Genomic DNA, 17,864 nt, shown 5'->3' with positions numbered 1-17,864 from the left:
TCGTTGTACCCTTGTCGAGTAAGCGCTCCGCACCGTCGACTGTACCAGTGATTCCTTCAGTCGTCCCATCTCACGCCTCGAAGGTCCAAGTTGCTGCACCTGGGTCGTTTGCCCTCTTCTTCACCAGCTACCCTGTCCTGGAAAACCAATCAGATGCGGCTATAGAAGCCATCCGTCAGGCTAATGTGATGATGGAGCGGATGAAGACGGTGCACGAGAATAGCCAGGCTGCTTACGACGCCAGTGCTGCTCTCCGGGCCAATGTCCAAGTAAGTAAACTTTCAACTGACCTTGTTCTATCAGGATATGCTACTCGAAAAATTTTCTTCTATACAATCCCCTGTTGTTTACATCGAATCTGTACACCCGCTGGGTGTTTGCGCTCTTCCACTCGGTCTGGGCGAGTAGGATCTGAACCGCTGGGGGCACGCTAAGTGCACCCACTGGGTGTAGTCCCCGAGACCGCAGTCGACTGCTAGCAGTCGACTAGGGTCTGAGTTCTTTTTCCTTTCTTTTCTTCCACTCAACCCGGGCGGACCGGTCGAATGGGATCTGAACCAGTGGGGGCATGTCAAGTGCACCCACTGGGTGTAGTCCCCGTGACCGCGGTCGACTGCTGGCAGTCGGCCGGGGTCTGAATAGTTTTTTTACTCGACCTAGGAGGACCGGTCGAGTGGGGTCTGGATCAGCGGGGGCACGCCAAGTGCACCCGCTGGGTGTAGTCCCCGAGACCACAGTCGACTGCGTGCAGTCGGCTGGGGTCTTAAGTGACCTCTTTATGTTTTATCCACTCGGAAGTAAACAATCTTTGATCTTGTCGATTGACACGTCTTTTGCCTTCTGCAGAAGTCCTGTACTCTCATTTCCAAGTTTGCTGAACTTGAGGAGAAGCAGAGGCAACTCAACCTCGACTTGGAATTGGCCCAACAGAATCTGAAGAAAGCTCAAGATGAAGCTGCTGGTATGGAAGGTAACTGCCTGTCGACTGTCTTTCAATATATTTCTTCGATCTCTTGTTTGATTCGATTGCTTCTTTTGCAGAGAAAATGAAGTTGGCTCTGGAGAAGAAGGACTCGGACCTCGCCGCCGCGTAGAAAGAAGCCCAAGATAAAATTGCCCTTGCAGACCAAAAGCTGGCTTCAGTCGGAGCGCTGGAAGGGGAGGTGAACAAACTGAAGTCCTGCCTCAATGAGTCCAACCAAGAAGTGAGTCGTCTAAAGAAGGATAAAATTGTCCTGAATGAAAAGCTGGAGTCCGCGGTCCACAAGAGGAATGACATGGAAGCTTATCTGAGAACTCTCGCCAAGAAGCTCTATCTAATGCTGGAAGGTACTCCTTTCAACCCGATTGTGTTGATGCTTGCAAATGAACCCTGTCCAGTTGACTCACTAATTGTTTGACTGCAGAATTCTGCCAAGACTTTGACGAGGAAACTGGAAAGGTTGAGACGGGTCTGGACCCTATCGCTTCTCCAGTTTGCGATGAAACTGCAATGAACGTGCTCCGACTGGAGTCTCCTGTCGCCGGCATCACAAGCTACCTCGCGCGTCTGAAGGAGGCAGTCTCACGAGTCGACTCATTGCTCTGGCCAAGGGCGACGCTTCAAAATGACCTGAAATCCCTGATGACTCGACTCAACGGGATCCCTGACCGAGTGCAAGAATGGAAAAAGTCCTCCGCCCGGTGTGGTGCAGACGTGGCGCTGTCCTTGGTGCGAGTCCACTGCAAGGAAGCTCGTGAAGACAAGCTGACAGTGATCAAGGTCGCTAACACCAAAGGGCATGACTTCCAATGCTTCATGGAGACTTTCGTCGCTGCTTCCACTCGGATCGCGGATGGGATCGACTTGGACGAATTCGTCGAGCCTGCCAGCCCTCCTCCTGCCGAGTGAACAAAGTTATGAGACTTGAATTTGCCTTAAATTTGCCTCGGAATGCCGAGTGATTTCTGTAACCATTAAACTCCTTCGGGCTTGATGCTCGAATACTTTGATTTGCTGCTTGGAACTTTTAGCATTTATCCGAATTTGGTTTATTTCCAAATATGCTTGCGTTTTGCCTTCAAGTGGCCTTTGTTCTTTACTCAGAATAATCTTTGTGCTTGAGACGTAGCTTTGAGGTGGTGACTCAAGTCGACCGGCACTTCGTCGTCCTTGCGGGTTGGGACGGAGCACGCATTGTAGTCGACATGCACCTCGTCGTCCTTGCGGATAGGGATGGAGTGCACATTGTACTTGTGGCGTAGCTCCGAAGGAGAGGGTTGCAGTCGACCTGCACCTCGTCGTCCTTGCAGATAGGGATGGAGCACACATTGTACTTGTGGCGTAGCTCCGAAGGAGAAGGTTGCAGTCGACCTGCACCTCGTCGTTCCTGTGGATAGGGACGTGTTTCGAACTTAGGCGAGTAATTGACTGCAGCTAAGCCCCCGAGTGGGAGGGTTGCTCTCCACTCGACATGATTTTTTAAACTTAGGCGAGTAATGGACTGTAGATAAGCCCCCGAGTGGGAGGGTTGCTCTCCACTCGGTAGGATTTTTTAAACTTAGGCGAGTACTGGACTGCAGCTAAGCCCCCGAGTGGGAGGGTTGCTCTCCACTCAGTAGGATTTTTTAAACTTAGGCGAGTACTGGACTGCAGCTAAGCTCCCAAGTGGGAGGGTTGCTCTCCACTCAGTAGGATTTTACAAATTAGGCGAGTACTGAACTGCAGCTAAGCCCCCGAATGGGAGAATTGCTCACCACTCGGTAGGATTTTACAAACTTAGGCGAGTACTGGACTGCAGCTAAGCCCTCGAGTGGGAGGGTTGCTCACCACTCGGTAGGATTTTTCAAACTTAGGCGAGTACTGGACTGCAGCTAAGTCCTGGAGTGGGAGGACTTAGGCGAGTACTGGACTGCAGCTAAGCCCCCAAATGGGAGGATTGCTCTTCACTCGGTAGGATTTTACAAACTTAGGCCAGTACTGGACTGCAGCTAAGTCCTCGAGTGGGAGGACTTAGGCGAGTACTGGACTGCAGCTAAGCCCCCGAATGGGAGGATTGCTCTCCACTCGGTAGGATTTTACAAACTTAGGCGAGTACTGGACTGCAGCTAAGCCTCCGAGTGGGAGGACTTAGGCGAGTACTGGACTGCAGCTAAGCCCCCGAGTGAGAGGATTGCTCTCCACTCGGTAGGATTTTTTCAAACTTAGGCGAGTATTGGACTGCAGCTAAGTCTCCGAGTGGGAGAACTTAGGCGAGTACTGGACTGCAGCTAAGCCCTCGAATGGGAGGATTGCTCTCCACTCGGTAAGATTTCTTCAAACTTAGGTGAGTACTGGACTGAAGCTAAGTCTCCAAGTGGGAGAACTTAGGCGAGTACTGGACTGCAGCTAAGCCCCTGAGTGGGAGGATTGGTCTCCACTCGGTAGGATTTCCTCTCGAGCTTAGGCGAAACGGATTCGCCGCTAAGCCTCCCGAGCGAGAGGCTTGCTCATCACTCGGTAGGATTTTCTTTCGAACTTAGGCGAAATGGATTCGCGGCTAAGCCCACCCACTGGGGGATTTCGGAGGTACATAAGAACAGCAACAATCGAATGAGAAGACTGAAAAGCTCTTGTCTTTGATGAACATATTACAAAGTTACTTCTTATTACATTTTATTCAAACGAGTGTTTAAGTATAAAAGGGGCGGAGCAGCTCCGCGTTCCATGCCCGTGGCTCGTCTTTCTGATGCTCAACACTGTAAAGATGGTATGCTCCATTGTGGAGAACTTTGGTGATGATGAAGGGGCCTTCCCAAGCCGGGGCGAGCTTGTGTGGTTTTTGTTGATCCACTCGAAGAACCAGGTCTCCCTCTTGAAAGGTTCGGCTCATCACGTTCCTGGTGTGGAATCGACGCAAGTCTTGCTGATAAATGGTCGACCGGATCAAGGCCATCTCTCTTTCCTCCTCTAAGAGATCGACTAAATCCTGCCAGGCCTGCTCTGCTTCTTCTTCGGAGAAGAGCTTGACTCGGGGTGCATTGTGGAGCAGGTCACTTGGCAGAACAGCTTCGGCTCCATAGACCAAGAAGAAAGGAGTCCGCCCAGTCGACCAATTGGGAGTTGTCCTCAAACCCCACAGAACTGACGGAAGTTCATCGATCCAAGCACCTGTTGTGTGTTTGAGATCACGCATCAGTCGGGATTTCAATCCTTTGAGAATTAGGCCATTGGCACTTTCTGCTTGTCCGTTCGACTGCGGGTGAGCGACTGAAGCATAGTCGACCCGTGTGCCTTGAGAAGCACAGAAAGCTCTAAACTCATTAGAATCGATGTTTGACCCATTGTCCGTGATGATGCTGTGTGGAACTCCATATCTGAATGTCAATTCTCTGATAAAACTGACAGCGGTGCCGACTTCAAGGTTCTTGATAGGTTTAGCTTCGATCCATTTGGTAAACTTGTTGACTGCTACGAGCACATGAGTGAATCCGCTCCTACCAGTTCTCAGTGGTCCAACCATATCCAATCCCCAAACAGCAAAGGGCCAGACGAGGGGAATGGTCTTCAGGGCCGACGCTGGCTTGTGAGACAAGTCAGAGTAAAACTGGCAGCCTTCACATCTGTCGACTACATCTTTCGCCATTTCATTTGCTCGTGGCCAATAGAATCCGGCTCGGTATGCTTTAGCCACGATGGCCCGAGAGGACGCATGGTGACCACAGGTCCCTGAGTGGATGTCGTTGAGGAATATTCGACCTTCTTCTGGCGTTATGCATTTCTGACCGACTCCAGTCACGCTTTCCCTGAACAGTTGCCCTCTTATCACAGTAAAGGCCTTGGATCGACGGACGATCTGTCGAGCCTCTTCCTCGTCCCGTGGGAGTGCTTTCCTAAGGATGTACGCAATGTACGACACTGTCCAGTCGGGAGTAATGGCCAGAACCTCCATGATCAGGTCGACCACGGCTGGGACCTCGACTTCAGTTGGATCTGTGGCGCTCCTAGGCTGCGGGGGCTCTTCAGTAAAAGGATCTTCATGAACTGTCGGTGTGTGAATATGATCTAAAAACACATTGCTGGGAATGGCTTCTCTCTTGGAACATATCTTTGCCAAGTCATCGGCATCTTGATTTTTCAATCGGGGTATGTGATGGAGCTCTAACCCCTCAAACTTCTTTTCCAGCTTCCTCACCGCGTTGCAGTAACCAGTCATGGCTGGGCTTCTGACGTCCCACTCCTTCATCACTTGACTGACTACCAAATCTGAGTCGCCGTAGACCATGAGGCGACGGACGCCGAGTGAGATGGCCATATGCAACCCATACCGGAGTGCTTCATATTCAGCTTCATTATTGGAGGAATCAAAGTGAATCTGGAGGACGTATCTGAGCTTGTCTCCTCGGGGGATACCAGAACCACCCCAGCGTCGGAACCATTCAGCATTTTGGATCCATTAAAGAACATGGTCCAGTGCTCCGAGTGAACTTGAGTCGGCAGTTGTTGTTCAATCCACTCGGCGAGGAAATCTGCTATTGCTTGGGACTTAATAGCCTTCTTTGCCTCAAACTTGATATCTAAGGGAAGGAGTTCAATCGCCTATTTTTCCACTCGACCAGTTGCATCTCTGTTGTGCAGAATCTCTGACAATGGAGCGTCGCTGACGACTGTAACAGAGTGATCAGAGAAATAGTGTGCAACCTTCTTCGTGGTCATGTAAATCCCATAAACGAGTTTCTGATAGTGCGGATATCTCTGCTTTGACGCAGTCAGAACTTCAGAAATATAATAAACTGGGCGTTGAACTTTATAGGCTTTTCCCTCTTCTTCCCGCTCGACCGTAAGTACTGTACTGACGACTTGTCCAGTGGCTGCTATATAAAGCAGTAAAGACTCTTTGCTGATTGGGGCAGCAAGCACTGGCTGGGTGGAAAGCAGGGCTTTTAGCTCTGCAAATGTTGCATCAGCTTCAGGAGTCCACTCGAACTTATCTGATTTCTTCATCAGTCGGTAAAGAGGCAATGCTTTTTCACCGAGGCGAGAAATGAATCGACTTAGGGCGGCCAAACAACCAGTAAGCTTCTGGACATTGTGCACACGCACAGGGCGTTTCATCCGGAGTATGGCACCCACTTTCTCTGGGTTAGCATCGAACCCTCGTTTGGAAACGAGAAAACCGAGTAATTTCCCGCCTGGAACTCCAAACGTGCACTTTGATGGATTAAGCTTGATATCATACCTTCTGAGGTTGGCAAAGGTTTCAGCAAGGTCAGCCAGTAGGTCAGAACCTTTACATGACTTGACCACAATGTCATCCATGTATGCTTTCACATTCCGACTGATCTCAGTGAGCAGGAACTTCTGAATCATCTGCATGAATGTGGCTCCAGCATTCTTCAAGCCGAACGACATAGTGACATAACAGAAGCATCCAAATGGGGTGATGAAAGCTATTTTTATCTCGTCGGATCCGTACAGACGGATCTGGTGGTACCCAGAGTAGGCGTACAAAAAGGACAAACGCTCGCACCCCGCAGTCGAGTCGACTATTTGATCGATGCGAGGGAGAGGAAAGTGGTCCTTCTGGCAGGCCCGATTGATATGCTTGAAGTCAATGCACATGCGAAGGAGGCCGCCGGGCGCCCCGGGCGGCTGACAGCGGCGGCGGAGGCCCCCTTCCCTTCTGCGTTCCTTTGGGTGAGGCGGGTGACCCGGGGCACAGGGGGCCTCCTCCCCGATCTGAGCCGTCGTCGCGGCGGCGCGACCGATCTGACCGTCGATGGCGCTTTGGCGGTGTGGTGATGGGAGGAGGCGGCGGAGCGGCGGGCTTCGTGGAAGATCTGGTGGTGCCTGCTGCTCGATGGGCGTGTTTGGTCATGGCGGCGTAGGTCGCAGTGGCCGGCGGTTTGGCTGGTCGGCGGCGGCGGAACATGGCCAGTCAGCGGCGATGTTCTGCCTAGATCCCGGGGCGGCGGCCCTGGAGGGTGGCGGCTCGTGAAGCTAGGGCTTCCTGCGGTGGCATGGCGTGGTGCAGTCCCTGTCCAAGGCGGATCTGTGACGGCGATCTGCTTTGGATTGGTTCGGATCAGAGACGATGACGAGTGCGTGGGATCCATCTTGGCAGCTCTCGCGGCTTGGCGAGGCGGGGTGGGAGCCCTCCTCCTAGGCTCCAGTGGTGGCACACTCCGGTTGTGGCCGGTGCGCCAGGGCTCCTACGGTGGCACTGTTGCTGCGGGTGGTCACCGGATCTAGGCGGCTGGATCTGGGCTTTGAAGGCAGTTGAGACGGTGCACATATTGTCGGGTGGATTTCTTGGGACGGATCCGTGTGAAAACCTGGTTTTCGGTCGATCGCCGAAGTCGGTGATGACGATGTCCTTATCATCGTTTCCTTCATGAAGGCATCACTGAGGTGAAGCTCCCAACTCCACTCAATACCTCCGGTGGAAACCCTAAATCAGCTGATCGGATGTTGGCGGCAAGCATGTGTCGTTACCCCCTTGGGGCGACATTCTTGGAGGTGCACTCAGCTTCGCGGGACCAGCGGACGGCATATTTGGTGGGGCGGTGCTTCATCCTACACATTGATGGCGACGGATTTCGACGGCGTGGCGCAGTGCAGATTCGGAGTTCGATGTGCGAGGATGGACTCGCACAGGAGGACGACACTGTCTGGCGTCGTGGTGGCGCCGATGGCAGAGAGACCTGACACGGTTGATGCAACAATACAACTCTGAAGATGGATTGGTGGCAGGTGGCTGCGGCGGCCTCATACCCGGCAGGCGTCCTGGTTGAGGAGGTCGCCGGACTGGTAGGTGCCCCATACCCGGTAGGCGTCCTGGTTGGGACCTCAGGTCTTAGATGTTTTGATTTGGTTGCGATGTCTGTTTGGTATTAGGCCCAGGCTATCTGTGCCCCTTCATCAACTGGATAGGTGTAGCGACAGTTTGTTGCTTAGACGGCGGCTTTAGTCTTACTGTTGTATGACTTTATAAGGTCTTGTGAGAATAATTAATAAAGTGGCCGTATGCATCGCCCAGATGCAGAGGTCGGGGGTCATCCTCCTTTTCTAAAAAAAATGTTTTGCATGTATGATATTACCAGAACCGCAAGATTGTTTTGACTAGGCCTTCTTTTTGTGGACAAACAATAAAGCACGCATTTCTCTTGAACAAGCACCCAAACACTTGTTGCTTTGTACTCGGTAGGAGAATGTGTAAAGATGACAAAATACATACAAAAAGGAAACAAGCCATGGCCAACCAAACAAACAAATGAAAAAAAAGGAACTAAGGCTACTACATAAACAACAATCGTCAAAAGGCAAGAGTCGTCACATCCTTGTGACAGCCTTGTGTGCCAACTTAAAAACTCTTTTTTGCAGGAGTTCTGTGTAAATACTTGAATAAATCCTTTTGACAAATCTTCTCTGTATAATTATTTTGCAGGATCATTATAGTATCCTTGCACCTGATATTTAATTGAGTGTGGTTTTCTTTAGCTCAGGCTACACGGTAGTAATAAATTCAAGTGATGCAGATATTAACTGAAATGGCAACACTAATGATAGGTTGAAAAGAAGGCAAGTGTCAGGTCTGTTGTCAAGACTCAAGACTGGCATGACCCACTTTTGCTTGAGAAGGAGCTGGTTGTGATAAATAATGCAAGAGAAGGAATTTTCTATTGGCAACAATTTCTCCAAAATCTCCAATTTCCTTTAGCACAAGACAAATACTCATGCAATATAAATTCGCCAGAGGAAATTCCTTCGACTCACAAAGGTTAAACCAGAGGAGATTCAGAGGCCCAAAGTAAACAACAACTGTACAATCAATCAGAACACAGACTGTGCAGCGAAGTGCGCTTTTGCTTCTAGAGTAAGCCTGAATATGGCTCCACTGCCGCCAGTCCAAGGGATGATAGCTATGTCACTGACCGAACTGCAGCCAATCTCAGAAGTAATTCCTTGAACCAACAGGCTCTCCAGACAGCAACATAGCTGAGGCAGCGACTCTTGTTATGTCCAGCCAAATAATACTTTTCACACGTAGTAGTACATAGCTATTCCGATACTTCATGCCTGACGACCATACATATGTATATATATCACGATACTTCTCTACACACGGTCTCTCATGTCTGTACGTGAGACGGCGACCATCGAATAAACGTACGAGACCCACAAGTGCAGTGCCAGCTAGCCAATAGTTAAAAGGTAAAATTGTCATTGGATGCCAGTGTCATGGAGAACATTTGTGTTTTCCAGGAAATATCCCTCCAGACCATCTAGCTAGTGACCCCATGATATATTTCTCTAGAAGGAAGTTCTTATCGTCTCCGCTCTCCGTATCAAGGATGCATATAACCAACGCACTTATCACAAACCTTTAATACGTACGGTCACAACAAATGTAGCCAGATCATAAAAGTGCGGCAGGCCACACTGAGATGATACCAACAGTATGAAGTCCACTGGCAGCACGCAATCCAAACCAGAACATAAATTCCCTAGTAAGCCACTTGAGTTTCTTGGCGCAAAGTGCCAACTGATACAGAATCGTAGCAAACACATGCACGCAAAATGTATTTCACCGCATAGGGTGTAGATTAAGTTATTTTCAAACCATAGTTTTATTATGTCCTTGCATTTCGAATATGCAAATACTTCCATACAAGCTGGCTCACAACCAAGGTTTTGGATTCCGAATGGACAAATTTTCTCGTGGGGGGCCATACTCTCAGTTACCACGGTTACCGAGAAATACCGAACATATTTGAAACGAAATTTATAATTGAATTTTGAATTCAAATTCTTCTAAACTAGATATTGAAATAACTTGAACGGATATCAATCATAAAAGAGGTATTAGCTCAATGGAAAGTCTACTACGTGCGTGCTAAGTGGTGTGAGGTTGCTTGTACGACCCTTCGGGTCATTATTTTTTTTACATTTTTCCTACTTACGTGTTCTGAAAAATAGACAAAGAAAAAGTGTGAGAACACGAATCCAACCAGCTACCTCTCGAGGCACAAAATAGTAGGTTACCACCACACCACAACTAAGAATTTTGATGTAACTGAGAGCTATAGTGTTTTACTATACTTTGAGTGTTTAAAGTTGGAAAATTGTAATTTTTTATTTTGTTTTTGATCGGGATGGGCATTTCTCGTGGGGCGGCGAGAAACGTGGATACCGCCAGGTATCCACATTTATCGGGCGGTACCCAAAACCTTGGTCATAACCATGTAAAACCGCACCAAAAAATGGCGTTATTTACATTTTATGTCGTTTTATTACATTTCTGATTTTAGGGCACGTAAGTATACATTTTCTTATGTTCTTTTTGACTTCCAACATATGCAATGACGTATAAGTAGAAAGGGTGTGGAAAGTAACAATTAATTCTTCGTCGTTAACGTTGGTACTGAATAGGATGAACCTACTGTTGTTTGTTTCCTCATAGTCAAAGGTCACTCTCCTCTATATGTTTGTTTCCTTGTATATGGAAAATCGGTCTTTGATACGAGATTCTCTTTCTTTTGGTGGCATGCTCCTATGAGATATAGATGGAAAATTTTTGTGGTTTAAGTTGATGCTATATTTGTACCACCATTTTATAATGCTTACAGAGCTGAAATACTACCCACGTGGATGTCTTCTATGCATAGTCTGCTTTCTAGAAGACTGTAAATGATGCGTCGACGTTATAACTTTTTTGCGGGTGATATCAAGAGTCTAAACATAACTGAGTGTTTTTCTAAATCTGTAAGAAAGTTACATACAGACCGATAAATAGCTAGAAATACAAATTTGTGTTGAGGAAAAACTTGTCTTTAGATTGTGAATTGGTATATTCACTTAATTAAGTGGGCTGAGAGAGCGGCGATTCGGTGTCCAGGCTCAGTTGCACCCGCGATGAACAAAAAACACACACACATTCAAAAAATCTGATTTTTTTTTTTGCATGGAAGATAATTTGGTGCGCGATGTGCGCTTCAAATTTCAGATCATCTGGACATCTGAGTATCTCTTAGAAAAAAAGAGAAATTTAGGGTATGTGAAAAGGTTTACTATTCATTTATTTTTCTGACCCAACTTGTATTTTTTGCTGAGAGCTATTCATATGTCCAAATGATCCGAAATTTGAAGCGCACCTTCCGCACCAAATTATCTTCCATTTAAAAAAATCAATTTTTGAAAACTGTTTCAGTATTTTTGTAAATTTCCTTTTCACCGGGTGCACTGGGCTTAGAAATGGACATTGGCGCTTCTGTAAGTGTGACGCCTCTCCTCTAAAAAAAAGTCCCTCCTGTAGGTTGCTGGTATTGAAGCAGTACCGAGGGGTACACTGGATCTAGAGCTTTGACTCATTGTGGAGTGAGTCTCCGTGAAGAGTCTCCACCCTTTCTGTCCCTTTTCTACTTTTTCCGTCTATCTTCCGTTCAACATCAAATTTACGTGGATGAACAGTACTCTTTGTATGTAAGAAACCAAAAGTAAATAATAACAATTTGACCCAAGAATTCCAGAAAGCGCCACTTACACACGAGACAATGCCAGCTGTACCAGTCGTTGTACACACATGTTACATTTTGGGAGGGGGTAAATGTTTTTTGACCGCTCTATTAGTAGCTAGCTACAGTACTATGCATGCATGTTTCAGATGGGGGTCAAAGTTGGTACTGCCAGCAGTGGTTCAGTACGTAGGTTATAATATTTGGCATACGTACAATGTCGTGAGCTTAAGGCCTTATACAATGGAAGATTCTTAGGAAAGTGCTTAGAAAAATAAACCGGATTTTTTTAAGCACCGGTGCCTATTTCTATAGGAGAGACGCTTAGTTAAGCGTCTATCCTATACAAATAAGTACCGGTGCTTAAAGAAATTCTGGTTTATTTCTCTAAGCACCTCTCCTAAGCACCTCCCATTGTACAAGGCCTAACAGGCAGCAATGGAAAATTGGTCAATCGGCAGACCTTTCGATGGCCCCTCTATCAAACGGACCCTTTTGACCAGGTGTCAGATCGAGACGTTCACGTGGCAGGACGTACAAATATAGGTATATAGAGTACTTACGTGTGTGGCTCTTGACAGTTGTGCAGGGAGAAACCGTGTGCACAAATATATAGGTATTTGTCTCGTAACGACGACCAGACTAGACATCGGAGTCCAGAGTTAGCAAGGTGCATGGTGCACTCTCCAGACAAAGAATGGATGGTACACTAGCCCTAGAAGAAAAACAAAACCTGATTAGCGCATGCATGACGTTTAGTAAATTTTCCACACGGCTCGCCACTCGGTGGAGGATCGACGCGGCTGCAACCTCGCCTCCTCTCCTCACCCTATAAATCTGGAGGGCATGCATGCATTGCTCGTATCCCCCATCCATCCCAAGACATAGCAGCAGCAGCCTGCTACGTACTCTTGTTCATCCCATATCATCCACACTACAACATCAGCCTATCAGCTGTAGCAAATCACATTAGTCAAGCACGTGATGGCTGCTGCTCATGTATGCTTCTCCTTATCCTCCTTCGCGCCATTGTTCCATTCGGCTTTGCCGGTGGCCAGAAATGGTGGCCAGAGTGGCCGAAACCGTGGGTTAATTCGCCCTTCGCCAGTGATATATCCCGGGCGGGAGCCTGTGTCCCATGAGCTGTCCGATGATTTTGACTTCCAGGTATATATTTTTATGGTACAAACATATATAGACCGCAACATTGGCATGTACTTTGAATGCAATTAGCATGCAAGTTTGTGTGCCTTTTTCTGGCTAATTATACTGCCTTCGTCCCCAAATTCATGTTGTATAAACCGAGTCAAAAATTTAATCCATCCACAAGAATCTTTTAACCACAGTCTAGCAATTCATGGATTGCCTTTTCAAGATAACTTTGAATAATTGCTTCTATTCAGGAACCAGCGAGACACAGAAAATGTGTGTTTCATTAATTAATGATGTTTCTGGAATGAGCACAATTTCAATCTCTATGTTTTATTGTTAATTTCCAAACTATGTTAATAAAATATAAACCTACATTATATGCACTATTTTCCTATGATATCGCCTATTGTTGAATGCAAATACTATATGATATATATTGCACTTATCTAGATTTTGTATTCTTTTTAAAAAGAAGTTTGCTCTATGTGCAATACCAGGAAAGCCTAATGAATGTTCAAGCATTGCTTCATCAACATCCGAAGAGCAACAAAGGAATGTTGAGCATGGTTGATCACCTCAAACGTCTCTGCATTGACAACTATTTCCAGGATGAAATCGATAACATAATGGACTCGTCTGTGGATCTCCTCCATAGTAATGATCTACTTGACGCAACCCTTTCCTTAAGGCTGATGAGAGAAGTTGGATATTATGTTTTTGCAGGTCAGTAAAATACTAGTTTAGTGTGCTGGGTTAGACAAACACACGAGTTTGGAAACTTGAGTGCAATTTGGTCAACGATGATTTTATGTGATAATTTTGCTAATAATAAATTAGCCTTAGAGTAACCAAGTTTAATAATAAAAATTAACGGTCCCTTGTGTAGCATAGAAGCACCTCTCATGAGACGTATTATTTTCATTATGTATGACATGCACCTAAGACACCTTCTTGTCGCTGTATGGCAGACGATGTTCTTCAGAAGTTCACAAACGATAATGGTGATTTCAACCTTAGGCATAGCAAAGACCTTAGAGGGTTGCTGAGCTTGCATGACATGTCACACCTCAACATGGGAGAAGCTTCACTCTACAAGGCAAAGGAATTCTCAAGTAAGCACATGAAATTTGCAATTAAGTATTTGGAGCCAAACCTTGCGAGATATGTGATGAAGTCACTAGACCATCCCTACCATGTGAGCCTGAGGCAATACAAGGCTAGGCATCATTTGAGTTACCTCCAGAACTTGCCTACTAGGCACACTGCAATTGAGAAGCTGGCAGTTGCAGAATTTCAGATGAAGAAGTTGCAACATCAGAGTGAAATGCAAGAGGTTAAGAGGTAGGAATATAATAAAATACACTCCTTCCATTATTAGTTGTTGCGGACATTGACCCACCTGCATATTGATAAGAGAGAACTCACTTGGAATTAATAGATTAACATATTTTTTTGCTCATGTATTCGCACAATTAAAGATGTGGTGATTTTTTACTATGAAAACTTCATTTTCACACAGATGGTGGGTGGATTTGGGATTGTCTCAAGAAATTCCAGCTGCAAGGGACCAAGTTCTGAAATGGTACATGTGGTCCATGACTATCCTTGAGGGTTTCTCCTTCTCAAGATATCGGGTTGAGGCCACAAAGGTTATCTCAATGGTCTACATTGTGGACGACATCTTTGATCTTGTCGCCACACAAGAGGAGCTCTCTCGCTTTAATGAGGCGATCAAAATGTGAGCATTGATGTTCCCGTAATAACAACCACATTGCATTTTAGGAATGAAGTATAATTACTTTTGTTTGTGAATGAATGACATCTTAGATATGTCTAATTGCACATTAAAAATTCTATAATTTTGACACATCATGTATACAGAGGTATTAGGATTGGTTTGACATAAACATTAGGCCTTTGCGAGAAATATCTTGATATACTAATAGTTTTATAATTATTCATATATATTCATACAAAAAGAGAAAGCATTGCATATTCAAGGCTGCTTACACCCAGAATGGCATATTTTTGCTAATGGTATAATCAAACTCATGGGTTAGTCGCGACCTTATACATAAACACATAATGTAAAAATATTGTTATAAAAGTTTCACGCGCAAAATTCATATTTTGACAGGTGGGATCTTGCAGCTGCCGAGTCACTGCCAAGTTACATGATATCATGTTACAAGGCTCTTTATACCATCACAAATGATATCGCTGATATGGTCAGAAAAGAGCATGGATTGAACCCTATCAATCATCTCAAGCAAGCAGTATGTCTACTCGAAATGGTTTTTCATTTTCTTTAGTTTAATTTGTCTAAGCAACTAATAAATATATTAATAGTACCACCTCACATATTTCTGTGTACTATATAACTTGTGATTAATTGTAATGAATACAATATAAGAAAATAACACTGGAAGAATTATATTGCATTCATGCCTTTTTTCTTGCAGTGGGCAACCTTGTTTGATGGATTCATGATCGAGGGAAAATGGCTATCTACTAATCAGGTTCCTACATCGGAGGACTACCTAAGAAATGGTGTCATCACTTCAGGAGCACCACTTTTATTTATGCATCTTTTATTCATGCTTGGGCATGATTTAACGGAGGACAACAACGACCACATCCTCAGGGTCATCTCCTGCCCTGCGAAGATCATGAGGCTCTGGGATGACATGGGGAGTGCAAAGGTCAGAACACACCGAGAAGCTTATGCACAAGACTATATGATTAGTAATACTGATTATTTACATGAGTTATTTCGTACCATATCCTGGTGCGTGTGCATTCAAGTTGACATTGACAACATTTGGCATGATCTGAAAAGAAATTATGTGTCCCATGCAGGATGAGTTGCAGGAAGGGCTCGACGGATCATACAAGGATTTGTACCAGAGAGAAAACCCTCATGCTGATGCGGAGAAGCACATGTTGGATATGATAGCGGGTGAATGGGAGGATCTAAACAGGGAATGCTTCTCTCAGACAAAGTCCACACTACCACCTAGCTTCATCGGGGCATCTCTCAACTTTGCAAGGATGGTCAGCATCATGTATGGCTATGACGATGAGCAGAGGCTCCCCGCCCTGGAGGATTACACTAGGATGTTGCTCTTTTGAATAATGCATGCTACCATTGCGTATGTAAGTCTTATATATGTAGCACACCAATTTTGTAGGGTTGCCCTGTTGAAACGTGGACTAGTATGATGCACCATTAGCTAATGTGACACTGCTCCACAAACGATACTTGTGCCCGAGCTGTGCACGACATGCAAATCCAGCGGCTAGTGCCCTTCTCACTCATATGCATGTCCGGCAGTATTCAATCTTCGTCTGTGAATCATTCAAAATTTGTCCTGTGCATAGCACGACTCTAGCGAATGTGTTCCTACTTCCTAGTAGTTATATAATGAATATACTTGTCAAAAGCCATGAGCCGCCTGCAAGGTCATGCACGTGTGGCAATGTATGTGATGCATGTGCAGTTTTGCACTCTAGGAAATAGATTTTGTATTCAAATTTCACTAGAGTGCAAATTTGTTATACCATTTGGCATCAGCTGGCGATTACCCGTTACATCCTTCAAGCAAACGTAGATGTATTGGCTAATTGTTTGAACATAAACTTTATTTAGACTATGCACACAACTTATATGTAAAAACAATAACCATACAGAAATACGAGGTGTATAAGATCCTAATCCCCCTCTATCTCGTGTCTTTTTTTGAATGTTAGCATTACTGCAGAATTCATTGAACATGAGAAGAAGATTGGTCCAATTTATGAGGGAAACCAGACCCAAAAAACATACAAACAACGTCTTTTGGCAAACAGCACACACACATCCACACGAGCCACAGATCCCTCTGACCGGATCCACCTCCAGGACGATGCCCCCAAGAGGGAACGTTATGCTGGATAGCGCCGCCAAAGTCTGGTCTAAACTAGATCAAGGGTTTCCCTCGGAGCACAGTAGGAAAGGCAACTTGGGAGCAGCTACATCGATGCCTCCAGCGAGGGGAGCGACGCCCGAAGGCGCAACCATCGACAACTTCGACCACAACCGGAGTATGACTATCGTCGGCCGGCTCACCTACACAGTTCGAGCCCTGGATCCGATCAGCCTACACAACAAGCTACTACCCCTGCCTCCACGGCAATCCGCATAGCCCTAGCAAGCTCGACATGCTTCCAACCTTGCAGCCGTGTCCCCCACTGGGCGGAGGATGCAACCTGCAACAGTGCCATTTTTCTCCCATCAGAAGGATGCAACCAAGCACGACGCCATTCGTCTCCTCAAGGATGCAACGCCTGCGGGCCATTCATCTCCCGACGAAGGATGCAACAACCGCAGCAACACCATTCATCACCCTCCAGCCACCACCATCTCGTCCTCCCACCTGCAGCAGTGTCAAGCTTTCCGAACCACCATCAGGAGGATGCATGTAACATCCCAAATTTTCAATTTGGAATGTTATACATTAGAGCATCTTTGCATATCATGTTTTATTGCGTTTTGGTTGATCCTAGATATTCCACGCAACTCAAGGACCTACGGAGAGAGTTGGGGATTTCGTTATTTTCATATTTGAGGTTTTCTCGAATTATGAAAAGAGGATCGTTTGATTTTAATTATTTTTCTCTGAATTATTTCTTCTATTAAAAATGAAAGAGCAAGGATAAAATGACTTTCTCAAAATAAAGAAATATCAGAGATTTAATATTAAAATCAAACAAGGTTTTATTTTAAGTTTTTCGCTGTCTTATTTGAATTTAAGAAAAAAATGTGCGTTTTTTCAAAATTGCATTTAGGCCCCAAATAAATGTTCACTTTATCCGGCTTGATTTTAGAAGTCGGAGAAATTTTATTTCGGAATTTTGGGAGTCAGTTTAGTATTTTTTTTTCTTTCTTTTTCTGCACGTCAAAATTATTTAAAAAAAAGGTTGACTGACTTAGGGCCGTACTCGGCCAGGACTTCTCGGGCCAGGCCTTTATAAGCCGCCGCCCCGAGGCCCATTACCGCCGCCCCACCCAAAACCCAAACCCTAGCCGCCACCCGCCGCCTCGCCGGAGCTCGCAGCCGCCCCGCCGGACCTCCCGCCGCCGCCGACTCACCGGATCCTGCCGGAGTTCGAGGTAGCCGCCGGTTTTTTTTAAACCGATCAGCTTTATTTCGTAAACCCTAGATCCGTTTTTTTTCTAGTTTCGGTTTCTTTTCCTTCGG

The 17,864-nt window shown here is 46.0% G+C and overlaps 1 protein-coding gene across 1 annotated transcript; it reads left to right on the top strand.

Moving 5' to 3' along the window:
* Positions 1-12,333: 12,333 nt before the first annotated feature.
* On the top strand, positions 12,334-16,133 carry LOC123130194 (S-(+)-linalool synthase, chloroplastic). The gene is made up of 7 exons (XM_044550147.1): positions 12,334-12,639; positions 13,122-13,347; positions 13,593-13,965; positions 14,144-14,362; positions 14,762-14,900; positions 15,087-15,326; positions 15,484-16,133. Exons 1-7 carry the CDS (start codon positions 12,457-12,459, stop codon positions 15,754-15,756), a joined length of 1,653 nt encoding a protein of 550 aa, XP_044406082.1. The 5' UTR covers positions 12,334-12,456; the 3' UTR covers positions 15,757-16,133.
* The last annotated feature ends 1,731 nt before the right edge of the window (positions 16,134-17,864 follow it).

This window comes from Triticum aestivum, chromosome 6A (genome assembly GCF_018294505.1).
Source record: "Triticum aestivum cultivar Chinese Spring chromosome 6A, IWGSC CS RefSeq v2.1, whole genome shotgun sequence".
Lineage (NCBI taxonomy): Eukaryota > Viridiplantae > Streptophyta > Magnoliopsida > Poales > Poaceae > Triticum > Triticum aestivum.
Note: the sequence above shows the minus strand (reverse complement) of the source record. Positions and strands in the feature narration are given on the sequence as shown.